Below are 27,549 nucleotides of genomic sequence, written 5' to 3'. Positions count from 1 at the left end.
AACCTCTTGATGAAAGTGAAAGAGGAGAATGAAAAAGTTGGCTTAAAGCTCAACATTCAGAAAATGAAGATCATGGCATCTGGTCCCATCACTTCATGGGAAATAGATGGGGAAACAGTAACAACAGGGTCAGACTTTATTTTGGGGGGCTCCAAAATCACTGCAGAGGGTGATTGCAGCCATGAAAGTAAAAGGCGCTTACTCCTTGGAAGAAAAGTTATGACCAACCTAGATACAATATTGAAAAGCAGAAACATTACTTTGCCAACAAAGGTCCATCTAGTCAAGGCTATGGTTTTTCCAGTGGTCATGTATGGATATGAGACTTGGATGGTGAAGAAAGCTGAGCACTGAAGAATTGATGCTTTAGAACTGTGGTGAGAGTCCCTTGGACTGCAAAGAGATCCAACCAGTCCATCCTAAAGGAGATCAGCCCTGGGTGTTCTTTGGAAGGAATGATGCTAAAGCTGAAACTCTAGTACTTTGGCCACCTCATGCGAAGAGTTGACTCATTGGAAAAGACTCTGATGCTAGGAGGGACTCGGGGCAGTAGGAAAAGGGGACGACAGAGGATGAGATGGCTGGATGACATCACGGACTTGATGGACATGAATTTGAGTGAACTCCGGGAGATGGTGATGGATAGGGAGGCCTGGCATGCTGCGATTCATGCGGTCACAAAAGTCAGACACGACTGAGTGAGTGATCTGAACTGAACTGATACATGGAATCTAGAAAGATGGTACTGATCAACCTATTTGCAGAGCAGCAATGGAGACACAGACATACAGAACAGATTTATGGGCACAGTGGGAGAAGGGGAGGAAGGGGCAAATTGAAAGAGTTGAAACATTACCATATGTAAAATAGACAGCCAGTGGAATTTGCTGTATGACACAGGGAGCTCAAATCCAGTGCTCTGTGATAATCTAGAGGGCTGGGATGGGGTGAGAGGTGGGAGGGAGGTTCCAGAGGAAGGGGACATATGCATACCTATGGCTAACTCATGCTGATGTATGGCAGAAACTAACACAATATTGTAAAGCTATTATCCACCATTTAAAAATAAATTTAATTTAAAAAATAAAATATATTAGTCAGGATAGTTTAAAGCATGTTTCAGTAATAAAGCAAGACAAAAATTTCAATGAAAAAAGTCTACAACAAATTCTGGAGAGGATGTGGAGAAAAGGCAACCTTCTTGCACTGTTGTTGGGAATGTAAACTGACACAGCCACTATGGAGAACAATATGGAGACTCCTTAAAAAACTAGGATAAAACTACCATATGATCCAGCAATTGCACTACAAGGCATATACCAAGTTCAAAACCTGACAAAATCATAATTCAAAAAGACACACATACTCCAATGTTCACTGTAGCACTATTTGTAATAGCTGGGACATGGAAGCAACCTAGATGTCCATCAACAAATGAATGGATGAAGAAGTTATGTTACATACAAAACAATGGAACATTACTCAGCCATAAAATGGAATACATTTGAGTCAGTTGTAGTGAGGTGGATGAACCTAGAGCCTATTATTATTATACAGAGTGAAGTAAATCAGAAAGAAAAAAAACAAATATCATACATTAATGCATACACATGGAATCTAGAAAAATTGTACTGATGAATCTATCTGCAGGGCAGGAATAGAGGTGCAGAAATAGAGAACACATTTGTAGACACAGTGGGGGAAGGGGAGCGTGGAATGAATGAGAAAGCAGCACTTAAACATATATACTTAAAGTTGCCCTAACTCAAATAATAATAATAATAAACATATATATTACCATTTGTAAAACAGATAACTAATGATGGGAAGTTGCTGTAAAACACAGGGTGCTCAACCCAGTGCTCTGTGATGACCTAGAGGGGTGGGGTGGGGTAGGGTGGTAGGTGAGAGGGACGTTCAAGAGGGAGGGGACATATGCATATTTAAGGCTTGATTCACACTGTTGTATAAAAGAAACCAATACAACATTGCAAAGCAATTATCCTCCAATTAAAAAAAAAATAACCTATCTAAGAGTGACTAAAAATGCTATGGGATCTGAGTGAGATCTCATTCAGGGGAAGGGAAAGGCCTAGCTCAGAGCAATTTAAACAGTCAGTGGAGAGAAACTGTTTTCTGATGCTGACTGTCCCACTCAGTCTATATAGTCTATACCAATTAGAAAAACAGGCTCTGCAGTCATTAAGTGGTTAGGTAAGGTTCCCTCCACAAGTAATAAGTGAAGGGTTTTAGCTGGGATTACAACTGAAGACTTCAGGTCCTCAATTCTCTTGCCACAGTAGTAGCAGGACAGAAGAGAAAATCAAACTAGGTGGCTGGACACTTGCTCATCTTTTCAAAAGCATTTTGCTTAGGACACACAGTGCTTACTTTGGAATCAAGTGCACTGGGTTTTCTCCCCACACCTCATGCCACTGTCATTGTTGCCGTGCCTTCAGGAAAGTGAGGCTGCAGTAACACACCTCTGGAGTCAGACTTCATTCTGAATCTTGCATCATGTGACACTTCATATTCTCCACAAGGATACTCCCAGTGGCTAACTCAGAGGTTTAAAAACTACATAATGCATGAAAGGCACATTGTGAGGATTCAATAAATAGCAGTTAGTATACCAATATTAATTCCCCCCTGAAAATCACAGAAGGATCTGGGTGAGAGAAGGAAGAATGGCACATCTCCACTCTCACATAAGTCTTTTCTTAAGTAGCTACCCTGGGGAGTGCATAATGGGCAATGTCAGGGTTGGTGGGGGACAGAGACTCCTATTGGACCAGACTTGGAAGGACAATCTGGACAACCAGCTCACCATGAAGTAGGAAGGTTGAGTCATCTCATTCAGGACCTGAATGTTGTCTGTGGTCACGGAGGGAATCCTGGAGCACCAGGCCAGTGAGAAGAGCCAAGGTTCATTGACAAGATATAAGTTGATGCTGATGTTAGCTGCTCTATATTCTCTAGGGAAAATAAAAAAGAACCCACAGGAGACTCAGAGTTAATCTCACTCTCATCACCTAAGAGGGAAACAGTCACTACATTTGAGAAAGGATGTTGCCTACATCACCAGAAGTAGGTGATAGTAGGACAACCTATGATATGACATGCAGAATTAGCTCATATTGCAATGAGATAAAGGACTGAATTTAATACCTTTGCTACTATGCCAGCAATAGTATTTTAGTAAATTGGCTTCCTCAAGGAAAGAAAAGTGAGGGAGGGAAGAAAGGAGGGGAGAGAGGGAGGGAGGAAGGTAGGAAAGAGAGAGAGGGGGAAAGGGAAAAAAAGGAAAGTCCTAACAAATTCCTAATGGAACTTGTCAATTTCCATGGTATAAATACTCACAATTTGCTCCCAGAAGCTGATATGCACCAGCTCCAGTACACTATCGGGCAGCAAACGTACTTATTTCCATCAGAGCACTTACCGTCCTCTACTCTATGTGCCTTCCTATCAATCTTCTCTACTTAGCTGTAAGCAAATTAAAAGCAAAGACCATGTCTTACTCAACTCTGAATATTCAGTGCATGCGTGCTAAGTCACTTTAGTCCTGTCTGTCTATGACCTTTTGGACTATAGCCCACTAGGCTCCATTGTCTATGGGATTCCCCAGACAAGAATACTGGAGTGGGTTGCCATGCCCTCCTCTAGGGTATCTTCTCAACCCAGGGATAGAAAATGCATCTCTTAAGTCGCCTGCATTGGCAGGTGAGTTCTTTACCACTAATGCCACCTGGGAACCCTCTGTATATCCAGTGATGGTGGTGGTGGTTTATGTACCATAATACCTGCCTGTAGAAATAGTTAAATGAAGGAATTAATAAATGAATACTAATTTGGTGAATATTTAAATTTCAAATATAAAAAAACTTCACAAGCATGAGTAGGGGGGATGGTACACAGCACTTTCCAATGGCAGAATGAAATGTCAGTAAATATTTGTGTACTATCTGTAGAAACAGTAGAAAACATCAAGTCAAGTTGTCATTAGAGATTAAATTTCTCAGAAAATACATCAGGTAAGTGCCTTTGAAAGACTTTTTAACCCTGAGATGTTATAACATATTGAAAACAGCTCTGCGCAAGCCTGGGGTTGAATTCCAGCACTGTCACATAATAGCTTGGCAATTTCTTAGGCTCAGTGTATAAACTGTAAATAAAAATAACCATACAGCCTTTACAGGAGTGCTTGCAATTAGTTACCCAAAATGTTAGCCTGTGTCTAAGAAAATTCTACACATCATTTAAAAATAAATGTATCATTGATCAGAAGAATCAATATAGTGAAAATGAGTATACTACTCAAAGCAATCTATAGATTCAATGCAATCCCTATCAAGCTACCAATGGTATTTTTCAATAAGCTAGAACAAATAATTTCACAATTTGTATGGAAATACAAAAAAACTCGAATAGCCAAAGCAATCTTGAGAAAGAAGAATGGAACTAGAGGAATCAACCTGCCTGACTTCAGGCTCTACTACAAAGCCACAGTAATCAAGACAGTATGGTACTGGCACAAAGACAGAAATTTAGATCAATGGAACAAAATAGAAAGCCCAGAGATAAATCCACACACATATGGACACCTTATCTTTGACAAAGGAGGCAAGAATATACAGCGGAGAAAAGACAATCTCTTCAACAAGTGGTGCTGGGAAAACTAGTCAACCACTTGCAAAAGAATGAAACTAGGACACTTTCTAACACCAAACACAAAAATAAACTCAAAATGAATTAAAGATCTAAACGTAAGACAAGAAACTATAAAACTCCTAGAGGAGAACATAGGCAAAACACTCTCTGACATTAATCATAGCAGGATCCCCTATGATCCACCTCCCAGAATTCTGGAAATCAAAGCAAAAATAATCAAATGGGATCTAATTAAAATTAAAAGCTTCTGCACAACAAAGGAAACTATAAGCAAGGTGAAAAGACAGCCTTCAGAACAGGAGAAAATAATAGCAAAGGAAACAACTGACAAAGAACTAATCTCAAAAATATACAAGCAACTCCTGCAGCTGAATTCCAGAAAAATAAACAACCCAATCAAAAAATGGGCCAAAGAATTAAACAGACATTTCTCCAAAGAAGACATACAGATGGCTAACAAACACATGAAAAGATGCTCAACATCACTCATTATCAGAGAAATGCAAATCAAAACCACAATGAGGTACCACTTCACACCAGTCAGAATGGCTGCGATCCAAAAGTCACAGTAAGTGTTGGAGAGGGTGTGGAGAAAAGGGAACTCTCTTACACTGTTGGTGGGAATGCAAACTGTTCTCCATAATAGTACAGCCACTATGGAGAACAATGTGGAAATTCCTTAAAAAACTGGAAATGGAACTGCCTTATGACCCAGCAATCCCACTGCTGGGCATACAGACCGAGGAAACCAGAACTGAAAGAGACACGTGTACCCCAATGTTCATCACAGCACTGTTTATAATAGCCAGGACATGGAAGCAACCTAGATGTCCATCAGCAGATGAATGGATAAGAAAGCTGTGGTACATATACACAATGGAATATTACTCGGCCATTAAAAAGAATACATTTGAATCAGTTCTAATGAGGTGGATGAAACTGAAGTCGAGTATACAGAGTGAAGTAAGCCAGAAAGAGAAACACCAATACAGTATACTAACGCATTTATGGAATTTAGAAAGATGGTAACGATAACCCTGTATGCGAGACAGCAAAAGAGACACAGATATATAGAACAGTCTTTTGGACTCTGTGGGAGAGGGAGAGGGTGGGATGATTTGGAGAATGGCATTGAAACATGTATAATATCATATATTAAATGAAAAAATAATAGTAAAATCCCATTCAAAAAAAATAAATAAAATTTTTTTAAAAGACACAAAGCAGTTCAAAGACAATTAACATAAAAAAAGAAATGCCACAGAAACATTAATTATAAGAAAGCCAGTGTGGCAATATTAATAAAAGCAATTTTTAGGCAAGAATTATAACCAGAGAGAAGGGATATTTCATAATGAAAGGATGGTAATAAATCCAAGAAAATAATCTAACAATTCTAAATGCAAATACACCTTAAAAAAAGTGTTTAAAATGTGAGAAGCCAAACAACCACAATAATCACAATAACAACAACAAACACAGCCAAAGGGAGAAATTCAAAAATCAACAGTCAGCTGGAAATATTACCTCCCCTTTTCTACAACTGACAGATGAGGCACAGGAAGCCCTTAATTTCTCTCTGACTGAAGAGGTTGCTCCCAGAAGGAAGAAGGAAGAAGTCATGGTCTAATCTCCTTGTCAACATGGTATCTACATCTTTTCTAAATAGAACAATAATATTTGCTAGAAAGAGAGGTCTTTATATATAGAATATGTTCTTTAATGGATGTTCTTGGTTGATTACTTTTTATTACATATTTTGTAAATAAACACAGAATGTGGATTTATGAGGTATGGGTCCCTGGACAAGGTCACAAAAGCTATGCAAGTCTCTGGGAGTATTAAATGCAGGTGTTTTATAACTCAAATGTTCTCCTTCAAAGTGAAATAACCCCATAAAAACACATTTGGAGCCTGTATCTATTACTGTGGGCCATAGGGAATGTGTCCAATAAAGGAAGAAACCTGCAAAGTTGAAATCAATGTCTCTGAAGGCAGCCTCCTGACTGCCTTCTGTATCTTTGAAATTAATAATAAAACTTAATAGTAAGTTCTATGATGTGTATGAGTTTGATTTGAAACCTAATGCTTTGTGTTAACTCCACAGAAAAAGCAGAAGGAAAATGCAGTATAAAATACTTAAAAAGACTATTAACCAATTTAAATTATATATTTTGGAAATTAAACCAGCCCCTGTTGGAATCATTTGTGGTTATTTTTTCCCAGTCTGTAGGTTGTCATTTTGTATTCTTTATGGTTTCCTTTGCTGTGCAAAAGCTTTTAAGTTTGATTAGGCCACTTGATTTTCTAATAGGACTCAGGATATGACTGACCCTTCTTAAAGTCTGATGTCAGCTGATCCTATTCCTATATAACTATGGCCAAGGAATAACTTTTAAAAATTACTAGCAAAAGAATTAACACTAGGGAATCTGTCAAACATATATTTAAACCTCAGTGTGGTCCCCCACTGACCAACTATATGGACTTTGGGGAAATATTAACACCTAACCTCCCCGAACTTTTCCTCGTTAAAGATAAGATCCCCATTTGAAACATGGGGAGTGATGCTAATTTATAGAGCACAGCATGTAACGATGGTGATGATGAAACAACAGGTAACATTTACTGTGTTCATATATTTGCCCATCATTTTGCTCTGTGCATATATGTAGTATGTCACTTAATCTTTTAACCATTCCATCACGTTATTGTTATCCTTAATTTACAAATGAGAAAACTGATTATTAAAACTTGTCCAAAGTCACACTTGTAGCTGATGGGTAAGCCAGAATTTTAAAAAGAGCCTGTGGTTAACCAACGGAACTTGACACATAATAAAGGCTCAGTAAGTGAAAGTTATTATAATTATTTTTCAACTACTAGATTAATCTAAATTATGATTAGCAGAGAAAGAAATCACCTTGGAATCAATTTTTCTTTGATAAAAAGTAGAAAGGAATAGACATACATTCAAAACAGAGGAATAGTTGGGCAAAGAAAAATCTTCTACATAGGAAAGAGAGGTAAAATATGTATAATTTTCTAATGTTGAAAATATATATATATAATTTTATGATCAACTGCCCCATAGCCCAAGAGGCTAGAAAAGCCAGAACATGAAAAGAGGTAAATCCAATAGCCTAGCTCATGACTTGAGATACAAAAATGAATCTATAGGAATTTCTGTAGCTCAAAGAGATTTTGGAGATAGGGAGATACATATGTATATCTGGACAAAACACATATATATGTTCAGTCTCTGAAGCATTTAGAATCATCTGAAAAGAACTTTCTGATATACAAGCTGGATTTAGAAAAGGCAGAGGAACCAGAGATCAAATTGCCAACATCTGCTGGATCACAGAAAAAGCAAAATTCCAGAAAAACATCTACTTCTGCTTTATTAATTATGTTAAAGCCTTTGACTGTGTGGATCACAAAAAACTGTGGAAAATTCTTCAAGACATGGAAATACCTAACCTGCCTCCTGAGAAACTTGTATGTGAGTCAAGAAGCAACAGTTAGAGCCAGACATGGAACAATGGACTGGTTTCAAATTGGGAAAGGAGTACGTCAAGACTGTATACTGTCACCCTGCTTATTTAACTTATATGCAGAGTCCATCATGCAAAATGCCAGACTGGATGAAGCACAAGCAGGAACCAAGATTGCTGAGAAAAATATCAACAGCCTCAGATATTCAGATGACACCACTCCAATGGCAGAAAATAAAGAGGAACTAAACAGCCTCTTGATGAGGGTGAAAGAGGAAAGTGAAAAAGTTAGCTTAAAACTCAACATTCAAAATACTAAGGTTATGGTATCCCATCCCATCACTTCATGACATATAGATAGGGAAAAAGTGGAAACAGGCTGATTTTATTTTATTGGGCTCCAAAAGCATTGCAGATGGTGACTGTGGTCATGAAATTAAAAGACACTTGCTCCTTGGAAGAGAAGCTATGACAAACCTAGACAGTGCATTAAAAAGTGGAGACATCATTTTGCCAACAAAGGTCTGTATAGTTAAAGCTATGATTTTTTCAGTAGTCACATACGAATGTGAGAGTTGGACCATAAAGAAGGTTGAGTGCCAAAGAACTGATGCTTTCAAACTGTGATGCTGGAGAAGGCTCTTGAGAGTCCCTTGAACGACAAGGAGATCAAACCAGTCAATCCTAAAGGAAAGTGAAAGCCACTCAGTCATGTCCGACTCTTTGTGACCCCATGACTACACAGTCCATGGAATTCTCCAGGCCAGATCCCTGGAGTGGGTAGCCTTTCCCTTCTCCAGGGGATCTTCTCAACCCACGGATCAAACCCAGGTCTCCCACACTGCAGGTGGATTCTTTACCAGCTGAGCCACAAGGGAAGCCCAAGAATACTGGAGTGGGTAGCCTATCCCTTCTCCAGGAGATCTTCCCTACTCAGAAATCGAACTGGGGTCTCCTGCATTGCAGGCAGATTCTTTACCAACTGAGCTATGAGGGAAGCCCCTATCCTAAAGGAAATCAACCTGAATATTCACTGGAAGAATTGATGCTGAAGTTAAAGTTTCAATACTCTGGCCACCTGATGCACAGAGCCGACACAATGGAAAAGACACTGATGCTAGGAAAGACTGAGGGCAGTAGAACAGGGTAACAGAGGATGAGATGGCTGGATGGCATCACTGACTTAATGGACACGAGTCTGCGCAAGCACCAGGAGACAGTGAAGGACAGGGAAGCATGGCGTGCTGCAGTCTATGGGGTCGCAAAGAGTCAGACACGACTTAACGACTGAACAACAATGACACAGGGACTAATGTAAGCAGTGACTATCAATAATTAAATCTGAAAAAGTTACCATTCTCAGGTGCTTTTAATTCTAAAAACTCTGTCTCTGACTATGTAATTATAAATGTGGTGATGGAGAATTTCAGTTTCTTCTCATGCTTGGCTGTTTTAAGGGTTTGATTTGATTATGTTTCAAATTATATCTATGAGAAATCTGGCTATCTGGATTACAAAGCTATTTATTAGGTATTTCAATCCATCTGGTAATGGCAGAAGGAAATCAACTCAACTTTTTGAGTTCTTACTTTTCAGTGATCGTTTTATATAACAACAAAAACACCAAGCACATAAAAGGGTGTGCTGATGAGAGACTGAAGCATAAAGGAGAAGGGGCTGAAGAGCATGTTCCAGGAACAGAGTGTAACTTTGATAAATGTTTGTTGGCACAGAGTGAAGGAAGGATAAGAAGATGAGGACAGGGGATTCTAGAAAGATAACTACACATGGAAATCCTGAGATAGGAGGAGGAACCTACGTAGCTTGGCTGGGATGCAGATTTCCTGCAAGTAAGGCAATACGTGCTGAGGAAAATGTGGTCAAACACTTACCTCATCCCGTTGTAGAACAAGTTCTTATAGTCAGCGTTTATTCTAGTGATATTTTCTTTTGTGAGGCGTTCAACAGGGAGTAACCGGCCCACTTGCTGAAAACCAGGAGCTTTTTTCTTGACATACTCCCTTTCAAAACTTGGCAACCAAAAAATCTGTAAGGAGAAACAGGAAGTCTTTCAGTGGATAATCAGCTGTCTAGGCACAAACAGATCCTATGTAGAATGGGAGGAACCCCAATCCAGCATAGTAACAGTCTATAAGGAGCAGGGAGATTCTAGACCTTGGTGAAAGAGTCAACCTCACTAATACTGTCTATTCTTATAAAGAAGCTTTATAAGAATTCTTATAAAGGGGCTTTCACCAGGGTTGTTCTGGACCTGAGTTTTCCCAGTTAACATCATGGAACCAAGGGTCATCCATGTCACCACACTAGCTAAAGTAGGTATGGAAGAAAGATTAGAATCATAAACACATCCTCTGACTGATGCTAAAAATCATCTTTGTGAGAGGTCATTTCCTGCAAACAGGGAAGGCTATTATGACTCATCTGTGGAAATAGTTCTATCTGAAAAAAAAACCCACATATTTGTTTCTTTCATAGCAGTCTTCCATATTCTGAGAATTTGACATTTGGAATGACTCCCCCAATGCAGAGTAGCTTCTGAAAAACATGATGAACAAATCTCTGCTCAAATAAGAACCAGATGTCCTTTCTATATTATTAATGAAAGCCAAGTCCTCAAAGTCTTCAGCATTCCATACCCAGGCCCTTTCTAATAGATATATGTTGGTGATGGTGCAGGTCACATCGTATAGCCATTAAACACATATTCCCTTTTAACAGAGGGGTGACATTTCATTTGGCTTTGAATAACAAAAAGACTCAATGTTTTCCCCTACTGATACAAATTTAATGGGGTCATTCTTAGATTGCCGAATATAGCTGTATAAAATAGTCATCTTCATATTTATAGGGAGCAAAATTATTTAAGGATCCCAAGGAAGAGCTACAAGGTAGGTCAGATTCAACTGCTATGGTCGTGGGACACGTGACCCACCCACCAACCTCTACCATAAATACTGAGATAGACATACCAGATGTTGCTCAATCTGAGAGTCAAGGATTATGCTTACTACATGGCGGACATACAAAGCTCTGAGAGAATGATTTGGTGCAGGGCCATTAAGATCAAAGATCACAAACTTTTTTTCCTTCTGTGCAAGTTCCAATAATTCAGTTAGCTTTGGAATCTTCTGATTTCCTGCTCTTTCCCTGTCAGCCTTTGATAAGGGTTTCATACCAAAAAATGGTTTGATCTAAAAATACATAAGAGAAAACACTGGCTCCCATCAAAAGCATTTTCCAATTCTCCTTCTTTTAGCCCCACACCAATTACCATTTAACCCACCCATCAGGCCCTCTGTAATACTGGTCCTGAGATAAGAGTTGCCAAGAAGAGAAATTAAATGTAATCTCCATAGGTAATCATGGTATTTGGAATGATTTATTCTATATTGTAGAACCTATACTGTTGATTTATTCTATATTGTTGTATTTGCACTGAAGGTCTCCTCATGTTCTTGTCCTAAACTTCCTTTTCAGTCTTTTTTTCTATAACTCTCCTCAAAGTATTACAATTCCTTTTCAGTCACACTGGCTTCCCACACATTCTCTCACTGTTCTGGTTTTGTGTAATGGAAAGAAAGCAGGCTTTGTCTTCAGACTGAATTGGACTCAAGCCCAGTGCTGCCACTCATTTGTCTTCCTTACCATATCCACCTGTTAAAACCCTACCCTCAAACTGCAAAACCCAGTTCAAATGCTACCAACTTCATGAAGTGCCCACTAAAATATTCCTAAACTAAAGAGACTTCAATGGTGTTAAACCACAGCTACCAATTTTTATGCCTTTGTCTGTTTCATCCTGCCTTCTAGTCATTTGTATATATCCTAGATCAGATTCAAACCCCAGCTTCATGTACTTCTTGCTGTGTAACAGTGGTAAAACTATTTAAAATTTCTAAGTTTTCATTACCCTGATATAAGATGGAGAAGGGGAGAGTAATATGTGTATTTCTAGGATTATTTTGAAGATCAAAAATAATCAAATATTTACCAGGTCTAGCAGCATGTCCAGTACACAGAGAAGTGCACAGTTCATAATAGTTCCCTCACTCTGTACTGGTTCTACTGGAGGGCAACTCCCTAATGGCAGGCACTGTCATAATTTCTTTGCCATACACAGCATTTTATTTTATTCCTCAGTACATACATGTATTAGCTATATTAATATAGCTACTTTTATTGTCATTTGCCAACTTTAGATCATTTGTGTGTAAAGTCAGTGATTAAACACTGTCTCTCAGGAGAAAGACACAGTAGCTACACCATATTCCCAAGACTAAAATAATATTTTTCTCTATACAACTTTATCTTCTCTCTCCTTCCCACCCTATTAATTTTCCTTCCTTTACTTCCTAAGCAACCTGTCCTTTCTCACCTTTTTCTCAAGAAAGAATCAATCACACTGAACATTGTTCCCATGCTATACCTGAAGGCAGATTATAAGTGTGGAATTAAACCCTTCCACATCTGAGTTGAGGTCTATAATTAAAGGTCTTCTTAATCCTCAGGAAAAAACAGAAATTTGCTTTGAAATACAAGATATTGTTAGATTCTATCAGATCTAGACCAACTGATTCACTTAATTGTTAGAACTTTGTGTGGGAAAAAAATTGTTAAAAGAACAGGATGGGAAAGATCAAGAAAAGATTTAAATAGCCCAGCTGTGCATAATTTTTTCAAAGTCCTGGAAGGGGTAAAAAAAAAATAATAATAAATGCACTATACAAGGACATTTATTTCTGAAGCCTTTAATGATAAAGTGGATGAAAAATACAGAATAGCACAACTATAAAGATTAATCAATAGAAGAGTTTAAAACTAGATTTCAGTAATCTCTAAACAGCATTATGAGGTAGATCTAATATCTAATATCTGATGTAAATTGAGCCTCTTTTTTATATTGGGTTGGCCAAATTCCAGGTTTTCCATATCATAGAAATATTTTGGCCAACCCAATATATAAAATGAGTGGACTTATTCAGAAAAATAAACTGGAATAGGACAATACCAGTTTAGATTATCTCCAATATAAAGTTGAACATTTTCAAAACAATAATAAAAGACCCTTGGTTCTCTATGCCTATGCTTAGAAAAATTACAAGTAGAAGGGCCATCAAATGATCCAACGTATTATACTGGTTTAGAAGTCTGAAAATTTATAAATTCGGCCCGATGATGCCACTTAGAGGGAAACAATACAGCTCAACAGACAATTATGAGAACTACATGGAAGTATCAATGAAAAATACAGTTCTCTTGTTGATATAGGTACTTTTATTATCAATCTCACTACCATAAAAAATCAGATTGCTAAAACCAAGAAGTGGTATTTTCTATCAATCCTAGGTCCTTTTCCATGTCCTTTTCTATAAATGACATAGGAACATTCCTTTCTTCTCTATGGCATATTCTTATCGTTAGGAATCTACTTTGCAAAAAGAACCAGCAAAAGAAATGTACCACAGACAAATAACTATCAGGAGTCACAGAAAATTCTATACACATTATCAAATTATATCTGCGAACATTAGTATACTGATTTTAAAAAACAATCAGATAATTATCCATGGTACTTAGCAACTGAATAACAACAACCAGAATCACTGAGGGGAAAAGAGGCAGAATAATTAGAGTCAAACTCATAAGAGTTCACATTGACTCCATTGACATTGTTGCCTAAAATCCTGTTAATGCTGAAGTTGGAGCAGATTTAAATCAACTTTGCTGTTGTTGTTCAGTTGCTAAGTCATGTCTGACTCTTCTGTGACTCCACAGATTATAGCCCTCCAGGATCCTCTGTCCATGGGTTTGCCCAGGCAAGAATATTGGAATGGATTGCCTTTTCCTTCTCCCAGGGGATCCTCCCAGCCCAGGGATCGAACCTGTGCCTCCAGCATTCCTATACTGGCAGGCAGACTGTTTACCACTGAGCCACTAGAGAAGCCAATATAACAAAGATTAACTATCCCTTATATTAGTCCAAGCAATTTGTCTATTTTACATGTTTTTTAAAAACACCAAAACTGAGGTGGTGGTCCTCCACCAATATCCGTCAGCTATTAACCAAAGATTTATACCTCATTTTCTAGCACTGCTTAACCTGTATGTACTCTCTTTGGTTCTATCTTTACCTTCTTTCATGTTCCAGCTAATAAAGATAGCCACTATTTATCGCTTTCACCAGAGCAAAATCAACAATTTACCTGAAAAGTTATGTTTCTATCATTTACAGAAGGCCCACTCTACTTTCTCAAGTCTTAAACAAAAGATCTTAAGGATATGCAGTAATCTCACATCCTAACTTGAAATTCTAAGACTTACTTTGTAATTCTATTGTCACAGTTTCTAAGGAGAAATTTTAACTCCATAAAATAACAGTTCATCATACAGAATTCAGCAAACTTACTCTGTGAAGGGCCATACACTAAAGATTTTTGGTTTTGTTAGTCTCTGTCACAACTATTCAACTCTATTATAAAACAAAAGCAGCCATAAACAATTTGTAAGTGAATAAGCATGGCTATGTTCCAATCAAACTTTATTTATGGAAATCAAAATTTGAGTTTTATATAATCTTAACATGTCAGGAAACATTATTCTTTTGATTCTCCTTCAACCATTCAAAAACACAAGAACCATTCTGAGCTCACAAGCTGTACAAAAATAGTGCGCTGCATCTGAACAGCAGGCCACAGTTTGCAAACCCCTGGATCCAGGTCATGACACTAGCTAATGAGAGACATAATTTAATGAGAGATTGCAAATTAACCAAATTATCCATAGTCAAATACTGAAGACAATTAAGATGATTTCTGGGATTAACTGGATATTACAGAGTATAGGTAGCAAGCTTTTTTGAAATACACAGGTGTGTTGACGTACACAAACATCTTAGAACCATTCTCACAAAACACAGGAGACAAACAGACCTTTAGCAATCTCAAAATATTTCTTCCAGATCATCAAAATCTTTGTTTTTGAAGGTAAAATGGAAGGCCATTGTCCAAGGGTATTAATTTAACAACCTGATATACATCAAAAAGTCTGCCTAATAATGTCTTATCCCTGAATCCAAGGCTTTTTATCTTTGGCTTAGGAAAACATGCAGTCTTAGCAAAACTAGTCTAATAATCTTCAGACCTCACACTAGGTTCATCTTTCTAATTATGGTACCATATTCAATGAAATCCCTCTTGCTAACTTAAAATATCCACTATTTTTAAGTTAGCTGATTAATCACAGAATACTAACTTTCTTGTTCTCATATTACCATTCACTAATATCACACTCTTAATACAGCATCATATTAATCAACAAAGGAGAATCTCATCATTTCTGTAATTTGAGAACTGTCCATACATGGAACATATCTTTTAGATGCCCCTAAATCAAATCTTGGTTTAATGCTATTTACTGTCGGTTAAACTTAAAAAGTTATGACCAATCTAGATAGCATATTGAAAAGCTGAGACATTACTTTGCCAACAAAGTTCCATCTAGTCAAAGCTATGGTTTTTCCAGTGGTCATGCATGGATGTGTGAGTTAGACTATGAAGAAAACAGCGCCAAAGAACTGATGCTTTTGAACTGTGTGTCGGAGAAGACTCTTGAGACTTCCTTGAACTGCAAGGAGATCCAACCAGTCCATTCTGAAGGAGATCAGCCCTGCGGTTTCTTTGGAAGGAATGATGCTAAAGCTGAAACTCCAGTACTTTGGCCACCTCATGCGAAGAGTTGACTCATTGGAAAAGACTCTGATGCTGGGAGGGATTAGGGGCAGGAGGAGAAGGGGACGACAGAGGATGAGGTGGCTGGATGGCATCACTGACTCGATGGACGTGAGTCTGAGTGAACTCTGGGAGTTGGTGATGGGCAGGGAGGCCTGGTGTGCTGCGATTCATGGGATCACAAAGAATCAGACATGACTGAGAGACTGAACTGAATTGAAACTTAAAAATGAACAAAGGTAATAACAGGTCAATTATGCAATTTTTCTAGACGCTCTTATAGAATCCCAAGTACATTCAGTTCAGCTCAGTTCAGTTCAGTCACTCAGTCGTGTCTGCCAGGGTTAAGGTTAGGATTAGGGTTAGCACGCCAGGCCTCCCTGTCCATCACCATCTCCCGGAGTTCACTCAGACTCTAGTCCATCCAGTCAGTGATGCCACCCAGTCATCTCATCCTCGGTCATCCCCTTCGCCTCCTGCCTCCAATCCCCCCCAGGATCAGAGTCTCTTCCAATGAGTCAACTCTTCGCATGAGGTGGCCAAAGTACTGGAGTTTCAGCTTTAGCAACATTGCTTCCAAAGAAATCCCAGGGCTGATCTCCTTCAGAATGGACTGGTTGGAATCCTTGCAGTTCAGGGGACTCTCAAGAGTCTTCTCCAACACCACAGTTCAAAGGCATCAATTCTTCGGTGCTCAGCCTTCTTCACAGTCCAACTCTCACATCCATACATGACTACTGGAAAAACCATAGCCTTGACTAGATGGACCTTAGTCGGCAAAGTAATATCTCTGCTTTTGAATAAGCTATCTAGGTTGGTCATAACTTTCCTTCCAAGGAGTAAGCGCCTTTTAATATCATGGCTACAGTCACCATCTGCAGTGATTTTGGAGCCCCCCAAAATAAAGTCTGACACTGTTTCCACTGTTTCCCCATCTATTTCCCATGAAGTGATGGGACCAGATGCCATGATCTTCGTTTTCTGAATGTTGAGCTTTAAGTCAACATTTTCACTCTCCTCTTTTACTTTCATCAAGAGGCTCTTTAGTTCCTCTTCACTTTCTGCCATAAGGTTGGTGTCATCTGCATATCTGAGGTTATTGATATTTCTCCCGGCAATCTTGACTCCAGCTTGTGTTTCTTCCAGTCCAGCGTTTCTCATGATGTACTCTGCATACAGGTTAAATAAGCAGGGTGACAATACACAGCCTTGATGTACTCCTTTTCCTACTTAGAACCAGTCTGTTGTTCCATGTCCAGTTCTAACTGTTGCTTCCTGACCTGCATACAGATTTCTCAAGAGGCAGGTCAGGTGGTCTGGTATTCCCATCTCTTGAAGAATTTTCCACAGTTTATTGTGATCCACACAGTCAAAGGCTTTGGCATAGTCAAGAAAGCAGAAACAGATATTTTTCTGGAACTCTCTTGCTTTTTCCATGATCCAGCGGATGTTGGCAATCTGATCTCTGGTTCCTCTGCCTTCTCTAAAACCAGCTTGAACATCTGGAAGTTCATGGTTCACGTATTGCTGAAGCCTGGCTTGGAGAATTTTGAGCATTACTTTAATAGCATGTGGGATGAGTGCAACTGTGCAGTTGGTTGAGCATTCTTTGGCACTGCCTTTCTTTGGGATTGGAATGAAAACTGAGCTTTTCCAGTCCTGTGGCCACTGCTGAGTTTTCCAAATTTGTTGGCATATTGAGTGCAGCACTTTCACAACATCATCTTTCAGGATTTGAAATAGCTCAACTGGAATAACATCACCTCCACTAGGTTTGTAGTGAAGCTTCCTAAGGCCCACTTGACTTCACATTCCAGGATGTCTGGCTCTAGATGAGTGATCACACCATCGTTGATTATCTGGGTCATGAAGATCTTTTTTGTACAGTTCTTCTGTGTATTCTTGCCACCTCTTCTTAATATCTTCTGCTTTTGTTAGGTCCAGACCATTTCTGTCCTTTATTGAGCCCATCTTTGCATGAAATGTTCCCTTGGTGTCTCTCATTTTCTTGAAGAGATCTCTCGTCTTTCCCATTCTGTTCTTTTCCTCTATTTCTTTGCATTGATCGCTGAAGAAGGCCTTCTTCTCTCTTCTTGCTATTCTTTGGAACTCTGCATTCAGATGCTTATATCTTTCCTTTTCTCCTTTGCTTTTCGCTTCTCTTCTTTTCACAGCTCTTTGTAAGGCCTCCCCCGACAGCCATTTTGCTTTTTTGTATTTCTTTTCTGTGGGGATGATCTTGATCCCTGTCTCCTGTACAATGTCACGAACCTCATTCCATAGTTCATCAGGCACTCCATCTATCACATCTAGACCCTTAAATCTATTTCTCACTTTCACTGTATAATCATAAGGGATTTGATTTAGGTCATACTTGAATGGTCTAGCGGTTTTCCCTACTTTCTCAATTTAAGTCTGAATTTGGTAATAAGGAGTTCATGATCTGAGCCACAGTCAGCTCCTGGTCTTGTTTTTGCTGACTGTATAGAGCTTCTCCATCTTTGGCTGCAAAGAATAAAATCAATCTGATTTCGGTGTTGACCATCTGGTGATGTCTATGTTTAGTCTTCTCTTGTGTTGTTGGAAGAGGGTGTTTGCTATGACCAGTGAATTTTCTTGGCAAAACTCTATTAGTCTTTGCCCTTCTTCATTCCACATTCCAAGGTCAAATTTGCCTGTTACTCCAGATGTTTCTTGACTTCCTACTTTTGCATTCCAGTCCCCTATAATGAAAAGGATATCTTTTGGGGGTGTTAGTTCTAAAAGGTCTTGTAGGGCTTCATAGAACCGTTCAACTTCACCTTCTTCAGGGTTACTGGTTGGGGCGTAGACTTGGACGTCTATGCCCAAGTCCATTACCAAACAACAAATTGGCTCAACTGGCCAAAATTATGGCTTTCTCTAGGACATGTGGGATTATTAAAAATAATTGTTTTTTGCTTTTCAAGTGGCTCACAACTATAGAATGCTACAGGGAAAAAGATTTTTAATCTCTTTATGCTACGTCGTTTCAGTCAAGTCTGACTCTTTGGATCCTGTGGACTGTAACCAGCCAGGCTGCTCTTTCCCTGGGATTTTCCAGGTGAAAATACTGGAATGGGTTGCCATGCCCTCTTCCAGGGAATCTTCCTGACCCAGTGATCAAACCCACATCCCTTGTGTCTCCTGCACTGGCAGGCAAGTTTTTTACCACTAGCGCCACCTGGGAAGCCCGATCTCTTCAGTCATATCAAAAATGAATAATAAACACATGTATTACTAGATGTTTTGCAGCTCCCCAAATAAACTGCTCTGCTAAAACCAGAGCTCCACTTACAGGAAATGTTTTGGCAGATCATACTAAACAGAATGCTCTGATCAATGCCCTTAGACAAGGGCCTCTTAGAGAGAAGACAGACCAATGTATTGAACTCAAGAATTCCATCATTAATGCAAACATGGTAATCTTAGAAAAATGTATTCTCTCACAGTTTGGAAGCCAGAAGTCTAAAATCAAGGTGTTGGCAGGCCCATGCTCACCCTGTTGGCTCTGGGGGAAAATCTGTTTCTTGACTCTGCAAGCTTCAGGTGACTGCTGGCATGCGTTGGCCTTCTTTGGCTAATAGCCATATCACTCCAATTCTTACTTCCATGATTACATCACTTCCCCTCTCTGTTTGGTCACCCTGATGAGTACACCTATTCTCCCCTTGTCTCTTCATTACAACAACACGTGATTATATTGAGGGTCCACCCAGACAATCCAAGATAAGCTCCTACTTTCCAGATCCTTAACTTAATCACATCGTTTGCCTTTATGATAACAGTCACAGGTTCTAGGGAGTACGGTGTGACTGTATCTTTTTTGGTGTCACCAATCAACCTACTATACCAATTTTATCAGTAATGACTATTTGTGTAAGTAATACCTAAATGAAGTAAAATATCCTTGATCTAGCAGTAGAAGATTTTAAAAAATGCTTAGGGTATAATAATGAATGTTTGTCATGACAGTTCTTTTTTTAAAAAGTACATAAAACTTCAGTAAAGTTAGTTGTGCCTCTTGTATAACTCCTGTAGTATTTTAATATGTGGGAATCAGGCTTTTTGACATTAACCCAAGACAAGGTTAAATGTTCTATAGGGCTGTTGCATCCTTTCCAATTGCAGGACTCCCCAAACCCTCAGAAAACAATATCTGCTTATAAAGAGACTGAAAAAAATAGCATATTTCCAAGGAAACAGCCTTCTAAGGATAGTGAGCCCATTATCAGGAACTGAATAATTCAAAGTAATCATCAAAAATTTGTCTTTTACTTTGGCTGACATAATAAATATATAATTTATTACAGTATAATAAATAACATAGCCCAAGTTCTTGGCATACAACAAAACAATTTAAATTCTTTAGCCTGAGAAGTAATGGAAAATTTTTCAAGCCCTATATCAACTTTTGACCAACTAGCAACACTGTTAATAGCACCATTTCTGCTGTAGCTCCATTGGGTGGATGGTGTCCATTGAGGCAATTGCAATTACTTGCATTGGACTTGGTTTTGCAGCAGTGGATGCTACTTGAAGTGTTTTGGTAAAATTATTAGTGCCATTAACTGTACATTTTCAACAACACTGAAGAGAAGAAATATAACACATATTTTTGCCTACTAAGCCCCATATACAAGACAATCATTCATTCAGCAACTTACACCATGTGCTCATAAAACACAAATCATGCCCTCAAGACATTCACAGTTTAGGAAGGGAGATAAGACAGACAGACAAATAAAACATGACATAAGTTTCTATCCGAAGCTCTCACTACCTACCCATTTTCTTGTCTTTTTCATAAAATAAAGTCATTCCACTTAAGAAAAAAAAATGATAAAAGCTCCATGACAGCAGTCACTGAAAAGTGACCTTCTTAGAGGTAGACTACAGTAACAATAAGACAAAATTTGCAGAAAACGTCAAATGCATTATTTAATTTGACCTCAAAACTTTGTATTAAACATGAAAAATTGAAGCATAAAGGAATAAGTGACATGCCTAATGATTCACCTAACAGGGAATGATAAGTGACACCCAACCGTTCATGACAAATTCCAGGCAAAAATTCATTCCCATGCTAAGACTTTCTTGGGTGTATTATTTCCCACTATAGGTATCACGCTAGAATGAGGGTATTCATTACCAGTAATGAATGAGATGGCAAGATTGTTCTGGAATGTATGTTAACAAACTACCTTCTTCACCAAGAAATCTTTTTATGCAAAGAAAAAACTGAACTAAATAGTGTTTAATGATACAGCTGATATAAAGTATTCAGTTGTTCTAGAATAACAACAACTAAAGACAAATGCTGCTAAGTCACTTCAGTCGTGTCCAACTCTGTGTGACCCCATAGACGGCAGCCCACCAGGCTCTGCTGTCCCTGGGATTCTCCAGGCAAGAACACTGGAGTGGGTTGCCATTTCCTTCTCCAGTGCATGAAAGTGAAAAGTGAAAGGGAAGTCGCTCAGTCGTATCCAACTGTTAGCGACCCCATGGACTGCAGCCTACCAGGCTCCTCCATCCATAGGATTTTCCAGGCAAGAGTATTGGAGCAGGATGCCATTGCCTTCTCTGAAAGACAAATAGGTGAGTACAAAAAGTTATAGGAAATATGAGAGAAAGTAAACTATGTTTACTTTCAGTACAGTTCAGTCACTCACTCGTACACAACTATTTTTGACTGCAGCACACCAGGCTTCCCTGTCCTTCACCAACTCCCAGAGCTTGCTCAAACTGATGTTCATCAAGTCAGCAATGCCATCCAACCATCTCATCCTCTGTCATCCCCTTCTCCTCCTGCCTTCAATCTTTTCCAGCATCAGGGTCTTTTCAAATAAGTCAGTTCTTCGCATCATGTAGCCAAAGTATTGGAGTTTCAGCTTCAGCATCAGTCCTTCCAATGAATATTCAGGACTGATTTCCTTTAGGATGGACTGGTTGGATCTTCTTGCAGTCCAGGGGACTCTCAAGAGTCTTCTCCAACAACACAGTTCAAAAGCATCAATTCTTCAGCGCTTAGCTTTCTTTATACTCCAGCTCTCATATCCATACATACCTACTGGAAAATCCATAGCTTTGACTAGATGGACCATTGTCAGCAAAGTAATGCCTCCACTTTTTAATATGCTGCCTAGGCTGATTATAGTTTTTCTTCCAAGGAGCAAGGGTCTTTTAATTTCATGGCTTCAGTCACCATCTGCAGTGATTTTGGAGCCCCAAAAAATAAAGTTTGTCTCTCTTTTCATTGTTTCCCCATCTATTTCCCATGAAGTGATGGGACCAGATGCCATGATTTCAGTTTTCATTGAGCTTTAAGCTAACTTTTTCACTCTCCTCTTTCATTTCATCAAGAGGCTCTTTAGTTCTTCTTTGCTTTCTACGATAATGGTGTCATCTGCATATCTGAGGTTATTGATATTTTTCCTGGCAATCTTGATTCCAGCTTGTGCTTCCTCCAGCCCAGCATGTCGCATGATGTACTCTGTATATAAGTTAAACAAGGAGGGTGATAATATATAGCCTTGACATACTCCTTTCCCAATTTGGAACCAGTCTGTTGTTCCACATCCAGTTCTAACTGTTGCTTCCCAATTTGCATACAGATTTCTCAAGAGGCATGTCAGGTGGTCTGGTATTCCCATCTCTATCAGAATTTTCCACAGTTTGTGGTGATCCACATGGTCAAAGGCTTTGGCATAGTCAATAAAGCCAAGTAGATATTTTTCTGGAACTCTCTTGCTTTTTCGATGATCCAACATATGTTGAAACAATATGAAAGGGGCCATGCTAAGTAAATCTTTAATTAAATTTTCTGTTGATGGGCAAGGCAGTGTTCCCTCCCTATTATGTCATCTGAGACTAAGCTATGGTGGAGGTAATGAAGACTAAGGCGACCTCCTTCAAAAGTTCCTGGGCACACAGTGCCCCCGACCCTGCAGCAGGCCACCGCAGACCCACAACACCTCTGGAGACTCCTGGGCACTCACAGGCAAGTCTGCGTCTATCTCTTGTAGGATCACTGCTCCGTTCTCTTGGGTCCTGTTGCGCACAAGGTTTTGTTTGTATGCTCCAAGAGTACGTTTCCCCAATCATGTATGAGTTCTGGTGGCTCTATGGTGGGGTTAATGGCAACCTCCTCCAACAGGCCTTATGCCACACCCATGTTGGCTGCAGCCACAGCCCCTGCCCCTGCAGCAGGTCACTGCAGACACGTACCTCCACAGGAGACACTCAAACAGTCAAAGGCAGTTTTGTCTCAGTCTCTGCAGGGTCTCTTGGTGTGCACAAGGTTTTCTTTGAGCTCTCTGAGTGTCTCTGGCGGGTATGGAGTTTCATTCTAAATGCAATTTTGCCCCTCTTACAGTCTTTGCTTTAGTTTATGATAAGTGAAAATACAAACAAAGCTAGTGGAAGTGATGGAATTCCAGTTGAGCTATTCCAAATCCTGAAAGACGATGCTGTGAAAGTGCTGCACTCAATATGCCAACAAATTTGGAAAACTCAGCAGTGGCCACAGGACTGGAAAAGCTGTTTTCATTCCAATCCCAAAGAAAGGCAATGCCAAAGAATGCTCAAACTACTGCACAATTGCACTCATCTCACATGCTAGTAAAGTAATGCTCAAAATTCTCCAAGTCAGGCTTTAGCATTATGTGAACCGTGAACTTCCAGATGTTCAAGCTGGTTTTAGAAAAGTCAGAGGAACCAGAGATCAAATTGCCAACATCCGCTGGATCATGGAAAAAGCAAGAGAGTTCCAGAAAAACATCTATTTCTGCTTTATTGACTGTGCCAAAGCCTTTGACTGTGTGGATCACAATCAACTGTGGAAAATACCAGACCTCCTGACCTGCCTCTTGAGAAATCTGTATGCAGGTCAGGAAGCAACAGTTAGACCTGGACATGGAACAATAGACTGGGTCCAAAGAGGAAAAGGAGTACATCAAGGCTGTATATTGTCACCCTGCTTAAACTTATATGCAGAGTACATCATGAGAAACATTGGGCTGAAAGAAGCACAAGCTGGAATCAAGATTGCCAGGAGAAATCTCAATAACCTCAGATATGCAGATGACACCACCCTTATGGCAGAAAGTGAAGAGGAACTAAAGAGCCTCTTGATGAAAGTAAAAGAGGAGAGTGAAAAAGTTTGCTTAAAGCTCAATATTCAGAAAACGAAGATCAGGGCATCTAGTCCCATCACTTCATGGGAAATAGATGGGGAAACAGTAGAAACAGTGTCAGACTTTATTTTTTTGGGCTCCAAAATCACTGCAGATGGTGACTGCAGCCATGAAATTATGATGTATGGCAAAACCAATACAATATTGCAAAGTAATTAACCTCCAATTAAAATAAATAAATTTATATTTAAAAAAATAAAGACATGGCAAATATTTCCAACCAGTTTGTTGTATTATAAGGCAATAAAAAATGAATAATTAAAAGATGCTTACTTATTAAAAGGAAAGTTATGACCAACCTAGACAGCATATTCAAAAGTATAGACATTACTTTGCCAACAAATGTCCGTCTAGTCAAGGCTATGGTTTTTCCAGTAGTCATGTATGGATATGAGAGTTGGACTGCAAAGAAAGCTGAGCACTGAAGAATTGATGCTTTTGAACTGTGGTGTTGGAGAAGACTTGAGAGTCCCTTGGACTGCAAGGAGATCCAACCAGTCCATCCTAAAGGAGATCAGTCCTGGGTGTTTATTGGAAGGACTGATGCTGAAGCTGAAACTCCAATACTTTGGCCACCTCATGGAAGAGTTGACTCATTGGAAAAGACTCTGGTCCTGGGAAGGATTGGGGGCAGGAGGAGAAGGAGACAACTGAGAATGAGATGGCTGGATGGCATCACCAACTCGATGGACAAGAGTTTGAGTTAACTCCGGGAGTTGGTGATGGACAGGGAGGCCTGGTGTTCTGTGATTCCTGGGGTTGCAAAGAGTCGGACATGACTGAGCAACTGAACTGAGCTGAACTGAAGTGAAAATAATGAATGTGGTATCACTTAAATGCACTAAAGTTTTGACAAAGTTGGTTCAGAAATAAATTCATTTAAGATGGTTTAAAGTCCTCTGAATCCTTTACCAACAAATATTACTGCAAGATTCAATTCAATTTTCTCTTTGTTAAGATGACAAACTGATCATTCAGTATTCACTCTTCTCCTTAAAATATGGACTAAATCTTTATTTACATGTGGGTCATCTGTCCAAATAGTAGAGGTCCTATATTTTCCCCAAAATAACTGTGTGCTTTGGGTTAACTTTGGCATGCCTGGTATTGTTTTTAAATACAAACAAAAACTCACTTCTGAAGAAACTCAAGTCCTTAAAATTATGTTACCTTCTGCTATTTTTATTTTAGAACACTGTATTATTGGCTTAGAGAGTAAAACTACAAATATTTATTGTTCTCAAATACTTAATATTCTTACGTGACCAATCCACTGCAATTAACATTTTTTATATCAACTTCCAAAACCGGACTCTAATTACCGAAATATAGAACTCCCTGAACACAAGAGTTAGAGGTGCTGATCCCCACACAATTAAAAATCTGACTATAACTTTATAGTCAGTTCTTTTTATCCAGTTCTGCATCCGCAGATTCAATAAACCACAGATGGTGTAGTTCTTAGCATGCATTTTTTTAATCTGCATAAAAGTAGATCTATGCAGTTCAAGCCCATGTTGTTCAAATGTCAACTATAAAACTACTAAATACTTCTGCAACCCAAATTATGTGTCATCTCTTGGATCAGTTAGTTCAGTTCACTCACTCAGTCATGTCTGACTCTTTGCGACCCCATGAATCGCAGCACGCCAGGCCTCCCTGTCCATCACCAACTCCCAGAGTTCATTCAGACTCAAGTCCATCAAGTCAGTGATGCCATCCAGCCACCTCATCATCTGTCGTTCCCTCTTCCTCCTGCCCCCAATCCCTCCCAGCATTAGAGTCTTTTCCAATGAGTCAACTCTTCGCATGAGGTGGCCAAAGTACTGGAGTTTCAGCTTTAGCATCATTCCTTACAAAGAAACCGCAGGGCTGATCTCCTTCAGAATGGACTGGTTGGATCTCCTTGCAGTCCAAGGGACTCTCAAGAGTCTTCTCCAACACCACAGTTCAAAAGCATCAATTCTTCAGCACTCAGCCTTCTTCACAGTCCAACTCTCACATCCATACGTGACTACTGGAAAAACCATAGCCTTGACTAGATGGACCTTTGTGGGCAAAGTAATATCTCTGCTTTTGAAATTGCTATCTAGGTTGGTCATAACTTTTATTCCAAGGAGTAAGCGTCTTTTAATTTCATGGCTACAGTCACCATCTGCAGTGATTTTGGAGCCCCCAAAAAATAAAATCTGACACTGTTTCCGCTGTTTCCCCATCTATTTCCTATGAAGTGATGGGACCAGAGGCCATGATCTTCGTTTTCTGAATGTTGAGCTTTAAGCCAACTTTTTCACTCTCCGCTTTCACTTTCATCAAGAGGCTTTTTAGTTCCTCTTCACTTTCTGCCATAAGGGTAGTGTCATCTGCATATCTGAGGTTATTGAGATTTCTCCCAGCAACCTTGATTCCAGCTTGTGCTTCTTCCAGTCCAGCGTTTCTCATGATGTACTCTGCATCAAGTTAAATAAGCAGGGCGACAATATACAGCCTTGACGTACTCCTTTTCCTATTTGGAACCAGTCTGTTGTTCATGTCCAGTTCTAACTGTTGCTTCCTGACCTGCATACAGATTTCTCAAGAGGCAGGTCAGGTGGTCTGGTATTCCCATCTCTTTCAGAATTTCTCTTTCAGAAATTCACAATGTATTGTGATCCACACAGTCAAAGGCTTTGGCACAGTCAATAAAGCAGAAATAGATGTTTTTCTGGAACTCTCTTGCTTTTTCCACGATCCAGCAGATGTTGGCAATTTGATCTTTGGTTCCTCTGCCTTTTCTAAAACCAGCTTGAACATCAGGAAGTTCACAGTTCACGTATTGCTGAAGCCTGGCTTGGAGAATTTTGAGCATTACTTTACTAGCATGTGACATGAGTGCAATTGTGCGGTAGTTTGAGCATTCTTTGGCATTGCCTTTCTTTGGGATTGGCAAAGTATCAAAGGTTGATTTCTTCATGCTATACAAATTATAGTACTTACAAGCAAGAAGGATGCCAGAAACAATTAGATATGTTTGCTGTGCTCCATATTACTTTTAATCTTGGCATTATTCCTTGTTTTGAAGTCTTTGTTAAGTATATGATTATCATTATAAGCAACAGTCAAATGGTTTTCTAGAGTTGGCTGTTTCATTTTGCATTCCCACCAGCAATGCATGGGAGTCCAATTGATCCATATTCTCTAAGGTTTTTTAAAGTCATTCTATAGGTTTTACAGTAATATCTCATTGTGGCTTAAACTTACATTTCCTTAATGATTAATTGAGCATCTTTTCATGTGCTTATTTGTCATCCACGTACCATCCATTCATCTTTGGTCAAGCAGTTAATCAAATATTTGGCCATTTTTTAAATGGCTTAATTTCTTATTTTTGAATTTGAGTTTTTAATATATTCTAGATAGAAGTCCTTTGTCCAATATGTG

The 27,549-nt window shown here is 39.1% G+C and overlaps 1 protein-coding gene across 1 annotated transcript in view; it reads right to left on the bottom strand.

Moving 5' to 3' along the window:
- The window catches only part of LOC138426405 (glycerophosphodiester phosphodiesterase domain-containing protein 4-like), a 169,486-nt gene that overhangs the window by 46,848 nt on the left and 95,089 nt on the right, over positions 1 to 27,549 (bottom strand). Inside the window, exons 10-11 of the mRNA XM_069564919.1 lie at positions 10,061 to 10,215; positions 2,828 to 2,975 (exon numbers count right to left, since the gene is read on the bottom strand). Of these exons, the coding sequence (XP_069421020.1) occupies positions 2,828 to 2,975; positions 10,061 to 10,215 (303 nt within the window). The remainder of the gene's footprint in view (positions 1 to 2,827; positions 2,976 to 10,060; positions 10,216 to 27,549) is intronic.

Source organism: Ovis canadensis, chromosome 21, assembly GCF_042477335.2.
Source record: "Ovis canadensis isolate MfBH-ARS-UI-01 breed Bighorn chromosome 21, ARS-UI_OviCan_v2, whole genome shotgun sequence".
NCBI classification, from domain to species: Eukaryota; Metazoa; Chordata; class Mammalia; order Artiodactyla; family Bovidae; genus Ovis; species Ovis canadensis.
This window is presented reverse-complemented; position numbering and strand designations above follow the sequence as displayed.